The sequence below is a fragment of the Anabrus simplex genome, chromosome 2 (genome assembly GCF_040414725.1).
Source record: "Anabrus simplex isolate iqAnaSimp1 chromosome 2, ASM4041472v1, whole genome shotgun sequence".
NCBI classification, from domain to species: domain Eukaryota; kingdom Metazoa; phylum Arthropoda; class Insecta; order Orthoptera; family Tettigoniidae; genus Anabrus; species Anabrus simplex.
The window spans coordinates 645,579,455-645,591,569 of record NC_090266.1 but is presented as its reverse complement, the minus strand read 5'-3'; the positions used below and the strand labels follow the sequence as shown (position 1 = coordinate 645,591,569).

The window sequence follows — 12,115 nt, the reverse complement described above, 5'->3', positions numbered from 1 at the left end:
AAAAACAATACAAAGAAGCAACAGGAATCAGCAGATCAGTTGTGGTGCAAATATTTTAATGAATCACCAAAACCATCATGTCATTCAGAACTCTTGAAGTTGGCTGAATTTTTTTTGTCCTCCAAGTCATAATGCAAATACTTACGGGACAAGGGCAAACATGTAAATACCAATGGACAGGGACAAACTACACATTTTCACATTTTTCTTCATACATATGTTTTCCTCTCATCAATCCTAGACCTTCTAGAACATTCTCAGCCACTAATAAGCTCAGTTCTACTTTCCACCTTCATCAATGGAAATTCATACTTCTTGATGGGTCCATTCTTGAGCAGTTTTTGTTGTTTAGTTGTAGGAAGTGCAGGAAGATGTTCTAGCTCAGAGGTGCTCATGCTGGGCATTTTGTCCCATGGACGTACAACACTGTAAGCAGGCAGGCGATGAGCACATGCTATTCAGCCACAGTGACGTTGCAGTTATGTCACAAGCCGTGAACGTTGGGTGAAGTTCTCCCAGTCACTCTTGATCACTGCAACTATACCCAAGTTTGAAATGGAGGCAGAAAATAATGACAGAAAGAGGGCAGAAATCCACATCATTTTCAATTTACGTTGTAAGAAATAAGTTATTTATGTTCATTGCAGTTCATGTATTTTAACCGAATACAATGAACTGTTGGGCCAACGACCTCAAATATTTTTGTACTGTACGAAATGAATTACAATGTTCACTAATATATTTTAAGAGGTACTCTAGAAACATTTATAATATAATATAATATAATATAATATAATATAATATAATATAATATAATATAATATAATATAATATAATATAATATAATATAATATAATATAGAGCCTCCATGGCTCAGACGGTAGCGCGTCGGCCTCTCACCGCTGGATACCGTGGTTCAAATCCCGGTGACTCCATGTGAGATTTGTGCTGGACAAAGCGGAGGCGGGACAGGTTTTTCTACGGGTACTCCGGTTTTCCCTGTCATCTTTCATTCCAGCAACACTCTCCATTATCATTTCATAGCATTTATCACTCATTAATAAATCACCTTGGGAGTGGCGACCCCATTGTAATAACAGCCTATATATGTTTCATTCATTACATCCCTGACCCGGTCAATGATTGGAAAACAGGTTGTAGGTTTTCATTTTCACAATATAATATAATATAATATAATATAATATAATATAATATAATATAATATAATATAATATAATATAATATAATATAATATAATATAATATAATATAATATAATATAATATAATATAATATAATACGGAGGTCGAGTCATAAGTCATGGCAACTACTTTTTTCTCGCGAACAGGAGATAACATGGAAAATCTAAGATATGTATTTGGAAACGTACGGTATGTATTTGCGTATGATACCACTAGATGGTGTATGTAAACAACAGTGTGGGTGTAAGCATGCCCCCAAGTTCAGTGTGTGAGTGGGAGCGTCACAAAATGGAAGTCAACAGTCAGGAGCAACGGTCATATATTAAAACAGCAGTTCTCTGCGGCAGAAATGCGCGCCAATGCCATGCAGAGCTGCAGGAAGCATTAGGTGTGCATGCCATGCCCTATAGAACAGTGGCAAGTTGGGTGGAGACGTTCAAACGGGGTAGAGTATCAACTGCCGATTTGCATTGCCCAGGCCGTCCAGTGTCCATGGGGATGGGAGATTCTTCCACACCCACCTTATTCGCCTGATCTGAGCCCATGTGACTATGATCTAATCCCCAAAGTCACAAAGCCATTATGTGGACAATGAGGTCATCGTAGCAGCATTTCGGAGAGAGGTATCACACGTTAACAATACACATGCAGTGAATGGTATTCAGCGCCTGCCCCACAGCTGGCAACGCACAATGGAAACCTTGGGTGATTAGTTCGAAGGTCTGTAACCAATGGAGACCTGTCCTTTGTACGTAGCCTTGTGTATTTGCTGTCTATACAATAATAAAACAATGTTTATCAATGGCCTGTGTTCTGTCACTTTCCTACGAGAATCTCCTGAAGTCAGAATTTGTCTTCAGGCACAATGCATATGTGCATGTCCTATATTTCCAAATGTATACCTTTGATTTTCCGTGTTGTCTCATGTTCGCGAGAAAAAAATAGTTGCCATGACTTATGACTCGACCCTCGTATAATATAATATAATATAATATAATATAATATAATATAATATAATATAATATAATATAATATAATATAATATAATATAATATAATATGGAGTGGCTTGTGGTTGCTTAGGTTTAAATTATCTGATAAACTCACCAACAATCCCGTCATGCTTACTAGGAATAATATCAGTTAGTTAATTATTTGAAGGCATGCTGTACATTTATTTGGTGGATACATTTACATTACATGTTATAAACTCCATATTGGTCCATGATGGAATTTTAGTATATAAAAAACTCAACTAACAAGCTTAAAAATTCCACCTTAATAATCTTTGATTATTCTTACATTAAAAGGACATCAGTCTATTAAAAAAAATGGTACATTTCGTTTTCTTTCGAAAACATCTTTAGCTGTGTTCATAAAGATTGAAATACATACAAAGTACAGGTTTCATGGATACACATGCCCAGTTGAGCACTCTGTCCTAGCTGGATAAATACAAAGAAAGAGAGAGGTAAAATGATCTCATGTAAAAATATCTTGAATTCTCACTATAAAATAGACAACTTGTCTTAACTTCTTTACCATGGACACTCACTTGCTTTGGAAATTCTCAAATGTACTTCGCAGCATCTGTACTAGAGCAAACTCAAATAATGTTATTTTATATATTACAGAGAAGGAGACTCCACCATTCTGGCAATCAGGACAAGATGCGGAGCGTAGTCCAGTAAGACCACAGCATCCAAGCAATACTGAACCTTCTGACGGCACATCAAGAGATCCTCATCTTCGATACAGGAATTCGAGTTACGGAAGAGGAATTTATTGGCCACCATCGAGTCCACAAACACCAAATGTGAATTCACAAGAACATGAGCGAGGCTCTGCTGACAATACTGTACAGACTACACTAACTACAGAACCTTGGTATCCGTCTGTTTTCAATGACAGACGAAAAATAAACAATGCTGTAGATGAACCAAATCAACAGGGATTGTCACACTCTGGTACGGGAGTACAGACAGATGTTTATACTATTATTTTGTCATATTTTATTACCATGCTAATGATGCTGGTGGTACAGTGAATTATAAGGTGTAAATGTCTGTTTTCTAGTATGTAATTCAATAAAAGGTCAACTGAAGAGAACTTCAGGGTAATGTAAGGAATGAAAATTCATAAAGCATTGTGGATAGTAGGAATGGATCCACTATCTACATGAATCAAGGTACAGCCATTTTAAGTTTGGATACTATCATAAAACTGTTTTTCATTTAATTTAATTGTAGATCCAATGTATTAGATGCTGCTGCCTACTTCATCAGAGCAAAGAATCCTAAATACTGGCCATGAAAATTCTAATGAATCAAATTATTTTGACATTTACAAGCTTCGGTGACTAAAATGTGTACATCTCACTTCTGATTAGTTCTGTAATGGTTGTTTTATATAGGTGTATGCAGAAAAAACTTATGGAATGCTATAGAAGGATTAAGAAAATAATTGTAGAAAAATTCAGACCAGTGACAGTTTGAGCTTAGCATGTGTGTAAAAAAGAAATTTCATCTGCATGTTGGACTGATCAAAGATGGAAAAAAAATAAGACTTCAAACAAATTCAAAATCACAGTCGAAAATTTGGCATCATGGGGTTATACTGGATGATCAATCGTCTTCAGCCTTGAATGACATCATTACTGTGGATTAAGTTTCTATCAGCAAAAATATAAAGCATACAGAGGATAAAGTTTGTAACTACATACTGTAACATTGTGGCACAGATTGGACAACTTTGGGATAGTGATGTGAGATGGTGGGTGTTCCATAACATGAATATACTGAAACACAAGAACTGTCTTAACTTAATTTTGTTTACGTTTTTAACTTCTTCCAATTGCTTCTGTTAAATTCTTGCAGTCAGAATTTCTGTAGTTTGAAAATGAAATCAATGGAAGGTTTTTGATATATGGTAGATGATGACTTCTCAACAATACTGTTTTAGCATACAAATAAAATAATCATATTTCCTCCATAAAAGGTAATCATTTATGAAACATAGGAAATAGTACAGGAAGAACTGTACCTCTGGGAACAATACTTCAATGAATAAGTCAGTGAAAAATTGTTCATCTTGGGGTTTCCCTCAAAATAATGTTTTTCCTTCAAACTCTTGTTTCTCCTCAACCTCAAAGTGTTTCAAATAGATACAAGAATTTATTATATCCAAACAACATAAATGCCGTGGGTAAATATGTTATGTTAACTGGTGAGCAATTGATTGAAAGAAATGCTAAAAAACTCACAAAGGAATTAATGTATCCATTAATATATTATTGAATAAGGGAATAAATGAAGAGATTGTAAAGAAAGAATTTAGTATGACAAATAAAAATAAATCCAAATAACTGGTTCATTTTTCTTAATGACATTATGTCTGGGAACTGTGGTAAAAGTGGAGAAATTATTTTACTCAGTGAGCACCATCATACTGATATTCTCCTTTCCTGATTGAAAATAAGAAATATTGTGTGCCATGGCGAGTTCAGTCTTGCCAAGAACATACAAAGTGACCTTGTGACCATGCAATCTGAGAATAAGTGATGTTGTTTTACAAAGTTAACATTACTGAACTTGGTTCTTATACCTACTTTGACTCATAGTACACTCCTCTTTAGGACCAGGCTCACTAGTTAGCAATGCTGTCATTAATTTGAAGTTGCTATCATTCTAGGCCAAAAATCTATTGATCAATGAGTACAGTTTGACTTGAACATTAAATTTAACCTTATATGCTTTTTTAGTAAGGAGACATTTCCTGTAGTATGGCTGATGTGAATTTACACTAGTGTCCAAAAGTTAAGCATAATCACAAACTTGGCAATGTCTTCCACAACAAAATATGTTGTTAATAGGGCATATGGTTACCCCTAACAGCCACACATGCTTCGCAGCTACGTGGCATGCTCTCTATCAGATGGTCCAAGAGCTCTTGTGGCAGTCGATCCCATTCCTCCAAAAGGGAAATGCGAAGGTCTTGGAGGGTCCTTGGTGGAGGCTGACGGGATGCAGTTCACCTCCCCAATGCATTCCAGGCATGTTCTATAGGATTCAGATCCGCAGACTTCACTGGCCAGTCCCCAGCCAGATATTCATCCACCAGAGCAGCGCGGTGCGGTCTGGCATTATCGTCCATTAAGAGGAAGTCTGGACCAACTGCATCTCTGAAGAGTCGAACATTTGGTCTCAGTACCTCATCCCTGTATCTCCAAGCGTTAACAGTGTTCCTCGAACCACCCATGAAGATGTGCAGGTCCGTACGGCCATTCAACATGATGCCGCTCCACACCATGACACCACCACCACCATACTGGTCCCGTTCCACGATGTTGTATCGGCTACCTGGTTCTCTTCAGATTAACGTGCAATGGGAATCGTTCTGCAAACTGAAGCAGGATTCATCTGTGAAGAGCACATGCCTCCTTTCATTCATGGTTCAGTTTTGATGTTGACGCCTCTGTGCTGGAGTGAGCAGGACGCACACCGCTGTACGTTGGACAAACAGCCCTGCTGTTTTGAGCCTCCGGTACACAGTTTGCTGGGAAACGGCAACCCCTGAGACAGTTGCAAGCTCCGCTGACAATTGTCTTGCAGGTGCACTCCGATTTCGTCATGCGGTTAAGGCCAGATATCGGTCCTGCTGTGAGGTGGTTACCCATGGTCGACTTGGTACTGGCCTACGACTAACATCTCCTGTGTCTCAAAATCGTCTCCAAAGCCTGGAAATGACACTTTGTGGCACATGCAAGGATATGGCGACTTTGGTCTGTGTCTGGCCTGCTTCCAGGCAGCCGAGTATTCTACCCTGCAAAACGGGGTCCAAATGGCATCGTTGTGCCATTATGTTGTCATGTTCACCACAAGGATACACTCCGCACACTATAACAGGGCAAACATGACTGAGGGAATATGGGGCGCAGGCACTGGCTGTGTTTACCTTGCGATTACGCCGCTAGTCAAAGCAGGGAACATACCTTTCCTATACAGAGCGAACACGTAAGGTTGGTGGGTGCAATGTTGTGTGTTGCGGTCTATTTCCTGTTGCCCTGCTTACTCGTAACTTATGCTTAACTTTTGGATACTAGTGTAATATTCTAAATCTACAAAATACAAAAAAAATCTATAAAAATAAAATAAAAACACTTTCAAAGCTGCCATTGCAGGTCCAAAGCTCTCATATGAAAAGCTGATGGGAAACTGTAAATATGCGAAAAGTCAATTAGAAACTTTTGCTAATGTAACACGTGGGCGCCAGAATATAAGTGAACACATTCAGGCTTGCGCTAACTGGCCTTATCTGTTAGTTGTACTACCCCTGGCAAATGCAAGCTGATTTCACACCGGAGTGCCTATCACTTGCTTTCAAATAAAAATTGGTATAAAATACAGAAATCATTGTACGTTTCTGGTATACAACGATTTGAAACAAAAAACTTCAGACGTTTCTGATGAACTCAATTCCGATTTCGGAAGACCACCCAGTATCAAACGGACAGCCTTTTACGAAAACAATACCAATCTTTTTGACAAAGTGTGTAAAGTAATTAAATTTCAGAAATATATTTATGATAGTACATTCCATAATCCACCTAAATTTCATGATAATCGGACAGTGCCTTTTCATGTAATGGTACTACAAAGTTGTTTGCAAAAAGCGGGCAAGAAAATACGTACTTTCTGCATTCCTTCTAACATAATTTTCACAAGAAACACAATAAGAATATACAAATACCACCAAAGAGCATAGAATAAAACCAGTTTTACAATGGTATAATTATATTTTAAATTGGTGGACTGGTTCAAATTTTATTAGCGTTTGAACTCGACTGCACATACTTTCTGCGCCAACAGTAGGTGGCCTGCCTCACCCCTCCAGGGTGGGGTATGAAGACATTGATAGATAGATAGATAGCCTCCGTGGGCAACAACGTTCTCATCTTGCATATCGCTTCTTGTAACAAAATGCAGTACTACTGTCTGTTAAGTTAAGCGATTTCCAAAAGTCCAGTGGAGCCATACGCCAGAATTCAGCACACTATAAATTGAGGATAGTTATGTCCACCTTTTCAATACAAAAACAATGTGAGGTCATTAACACATCACATATTTATTACCTTTCAAACATTGGGACCGGTTTCGGCATTATTTGTATGCCATCATCAGCCATAGGAAACTTAGTGACAAGGCCTAAGTACAATATTAACATAACTTACAACATACATATATGTATATATAAAAATGAACATATTCTTACAATGCCTATTAAAAAATTTTTGGTATACACCATAAAACCTTATATTAAAATTGGTAGCATATTTTATGCGATATATTATGACTTTATACAATTATTTGACTAAAGTTAAAGCTTATTGTCAGTTTTTCTAAATATTACCAAATGTTAAAAGAGCATCCAGATAACAATTTTCAATCTTTAAAAACTTTTATAACTCCTAGGCGTTAAAGATAATAGTACATTTGTTTGGTCGATAGTACTAAATTGACATGCATTAAAATGAAATCGCCTACTGTCAGATGGGAAACAGTGACCTATTTGTACTAGGTATGGAGATAAGTTACATTATAAGTCTGTAGTAATTCTATAACTTGCGTTAATATAGTTTGGTTATTTAATAACAAGTCGAATAAAATGATAAATTCGGCTGATATTTTAAACTTTAAAATATTAATTGTCCATTGTAGAGGTCCCTTTTTCAGTGAAGATATATAGTGAGCAAAGCAGTTCCTCTTAGAATCGATTGCAGGTTCACTCTATTTTAGGTGGATTTTGGATTGAATAAATTTCTTATTTCGTAATGTAATGTCGTTAAGCAATGATCGTAATGTAATATTCCGTCATTTATGCTAATGTTATAAAATGTAGATCGACTTGGTCGAAGTGGACTGGTGAACCAAATTTTCTTGGACCATAACATTCAAGGTCTTTGAGGTTCTAGAAATATCTCGATCCAAGACGGACCTAAGAAGAAAGAATATATATACTATGTATTAGCGTAAGAATAACTAAGTTTAATAGGCATTATTTTCGTTTAAGTAGAAACTCACCCTAAGCACTGTGTTGTCGAGAATGAAGCCGATGAGGAACTGTCTACCGGAAAGGCAGAAAGCAGACTACGAGTATTAGAAGAGGGGCGGAGCATGTTATGTAGGGGAAGGGGGATCGCGATAATGCGAGGTTATTGGTCGGGAGGGCGTGGATTACGGAGGGGATGGTATATGAGCATATTGCGCACCATTTTGTGTACTGGTTGATTTATTGGTCTTTTTAGACTGTTGATCACTGAAATGAGCGTATCAAACAATATCGTGGGTTTTTCGGAAACCTCATTCAGATTATAATTCGGGTTAAAATACTGATCTAATGATATAAAACATTGTTCCGTTATGTCAAGTAAGGGCCCTTTTTCCATTATTTCTACGACGTCAATATCATGGTTGATGTCATGAAAACTGTGTTTATAGTCATTGATGTGTTGTCCTATAGCTGAAAATCTCCTATATTTAATGGCGTTGACGTGCTCATTGTACCTAACCTTAAAGGATCTCCCTGTTTGTCCAATGTATGTACTATTACAGCTGTTACAGTGAAATCTGTATACGCCCGATTTATCATATGGGTTTGGTGCGTTGACCAGTTTAGCGTTATGAAATATGTCGAGATTTCTGTTGTTGGTTTTAAAAGAGATGCTAATCTTATTCTTCAAAATGTTTGTGATTCTATAGACATTAGGGTTAAATGTGAATGTTGAGTAGACTTTTGGTCTAATTATTTCTTTTTGTAGGTTTGATTTCGGTCTGTGCTTGAACTTATAAATTATTCGTTCTATGAAACTACGATTATAGCCGTTATGGGCTGCAATACTACGTATTGTTTTTAGTTCTCTATTTAAGTCTGATTTTGACATGGGAATGCTAAAAGCTCGGTGTATCATACTATTATAGGTTGCTCGCTTTTGGCTGGGTGGGTGTATGGAGTCCTTATGAATGGTTGTAGCGGTGTGTGTTTGTTTTCTATAGATCTTATATTTAAAGGAATGCGGGAGCCGAGTGATTGTTAGATCTAAGAAGTTAAGAGCTCTGTTGTCCTCGGATTCTATTGTAAACTTAATATCTGGATCAATATTATTAAGGTGTGCCAGGGTGGTAGGTGCGTCTGAAAGATGCTGGTCCATAACTATAAACGTATCATCAACAAATCTGATCCACAAGAGAATGTTATTAAATTTCTTATCATTTTCTATTCTAGTATGTTCAAGAAAATCAAGATATATATCAGCCAAAATACCAGACGCTGGTGACCCCATGGCCAGTCCATCTTGTTTGTATATCACTTTGTCGAATGTAAAGTAATTGCTATTAACCAACAGTTTAAGGATGGTCATAAAATCTGCTATTTCTAATTGACTGAGTTTGCTGTAAGTACGTAAGTTTTTTGAAATTATTGGTAGTAATTTTTCTGGTTTTATGTTTGCATACATGTTGATAATATCAAATGAATGCATCGTATAATGGGGTTGCATTTTAAAGTTGTCTAGTTTTTTAACTAATTCTAGAGTGTTCATCGCGGATTTGTTTGCTTGGAAAGTATAGTGTTTTCTTAGGAACTGTTGTACTATCGACCAAACAAATGTACTATTATCTTTAACGCCTAGGAGTTATAAAAGTTTTTAAAGATTGAAAATTGTTATCTGGATGCTCTTTTAACATTTGGTAATATTTAGAAAAACTGACAATAAGCTTTAACTTTAGTCAAATAATTGTATAAAGTCATAATATATCGCATAAAATATGCTACCAATTTTAATATAAGGTTTTATGGTGTATACCAAAAAATTTTTAATAGGCATTGTAAGAATATGTTCATTTTTATATATACATATATGTATGTTGTAAGTTATGTTAATATTGTACTTAGGCCTTGTCACTAAGTTTCCTATGGCTGATGATGGCATACAAATAATGCCGAAACCGGTCCCAATGTTTGAAAGGTAATAAATATGTGATGTGTTAATGACCTCACATTGTTTTTGTATTGAAAAGGTGGACATGACTATCCTCAATTTATAGTGTAAATCTAAATTCAATACGGACCAAAATGAAGTTCTTAACTTTAAAAAAAAAAGAATTCAGCACGACAATTTATAGTTAAAAAAGTGTTTGGTTAAGGTGGACTGAGGCTCACGAGGGGTTTCCCTCAGGACTTTTAACATCCATTGCTGTACTAAGATCTTCGGGTCCAGGTTCAGCGATCCCCAGGGTTACTGAGCTCACCCAAAAGCTAGCCGAAGCCGAACAACATAAAGACACTCATCGGTGCTTTAAAACCAGTTGGGTTTATAAATCCAAACCTCAGTATATGTGTTTGCAATCCATGTTAACGATGTCACTCATCACCACCACCAACACTACTACAACCACTGCTACAGTATTTCTTTCCAGCAACAAGTTCACCGCTCCAGCCCATTACAGGGGTGCCACCTGCCCCAGCACAGAATTTTCACCCACTCATCTCATGATACCTTTGGTGCCTCAGTGTTCATCTACGCCCAGGACTGAAGTCAAACACCAGAACTCCAGCCCGGTCTATGATGACTCATCGCGGAAGAAAGCCCTGGAAGCCACGCCAGCTATTGCATCCGGGGAACAAGGATCTGCCACCAGCCCCTCCAACTCTGAATATCAGCTCTTCAAGGGAATTTCCTTCCATCTCCCTCGCTCGTCGCCATGTCACCAATCCCCACACTCTCCAGAGACCTCTAGTTGGCACCCATAGCTTCCTGATACTGAACCCTACCTCCGCATTCCCCGAAATATTTTTAACACTCTTTCCAGGTTCAACATGCAATGACATGAAATAGCTGACATCCGCCCCACGGCCAACGGGGTGATAGTAAATGTCAACAGGGATGATGCTGTCCACCAACTCTCGTACTCCATTGGAGCTACACTCCTAGGTTCCTCCTCTCCCCTCCACCACCATCAAAACACCACCCCTCCCCAATCACAGCCTTTTTAGTTGTGTCATCCCCGAGGAATATTTAACAGTCTTCACAATTTTATGTATTTGTTCCGGTCAACCAATAGTTGTATTAAATACAGTTGGACTCACACCTGTTACAGTTAAATTTGTCCAAGATTGAAACTATGTGCATTTTAAACAGATTTTGTTGCATTTGTTGATTGAATTTTTATCTCAAGTTATTTATGTTTTTGTATACGTTTTCTTTGTGTTATTTTAGCTGATGATGCCCTCTAGGCTAGCTCAAAACATGTCCTTTGTAGCTTTTTATACAGATCATTTATCACATGGCAAACATGTATTGAACAGGTGAACTTTTTACAATTAAATTATTTTAGAATTATATCTTAGATATTTAAAGTCAACATGGAACCAGAATGAAGTTCATTACTTGTAATAATAATGCTAACCAGGCATATCAAAATGCAAATTTGTTTTTTAAATATTACAATCAAAGTTGCTAAAATCGGCAAAGATATTTTCTTTTTAAAACAATGTCTCAGAGATTACGTGATCCAAAACTTCTTAAGTTGCAATCTCAACAAAAGCAAAAGCACAAGTTGGGAATGAAGAACTCAATCAAAAGTCAACACATACCGTATAAGAAGATAAAGTTTCTTTGTAAAAAGAAATCTAGTCTCATTGCAAAATTGTATGACACTCGTCCCCGAGGAAGCCATCATCACCGAACTGAAGGCAGAGGGCGTTCTGGCAAGGAAAGCCTTCCGCATCAGGAATGCCAGTTTACCTCACCTTTATGGTGAGGATCCTACTCCACACCACCAGGGATGTCGACTGGGTTCTCAGCAACGGAGTGTCTATCTACCGTCGCCATCGCAGAGTGGAACCCTCACGTGCCCCG

At 37.4% G+C, this 12,115-nt stretch overlaps 1 protein-coding gene across 2 annotated transcripts in view; it reads left to right on the top strand.

Moving 5' to 3' along the window:
• LOC136862989 (uncharacterized) overlaps nucleotides 1-4,564 on the top strand; it is a 199,891-nt gene extending 195,327 nt beyond the window's left edge. For both annotated transcript variants that reach the window (XM_067139293.2, XM_067139294.2), the window contains exon 8: nucleotides 2,835-4,564. In XM_067139293.2, coding sequence (XP_066995394.2) covers nucleotides 2,835-3,247 — 413 coding nt within the window. In that variant the 3' untranslated portion in view covers nucleotides 3,248-4,564. The remainder of the gene's footprint in view (nucleotides 1-2,834) is intronic.
• Nucleotides 4,565-12,115: the final 7,551 nt, after the last annotated feature.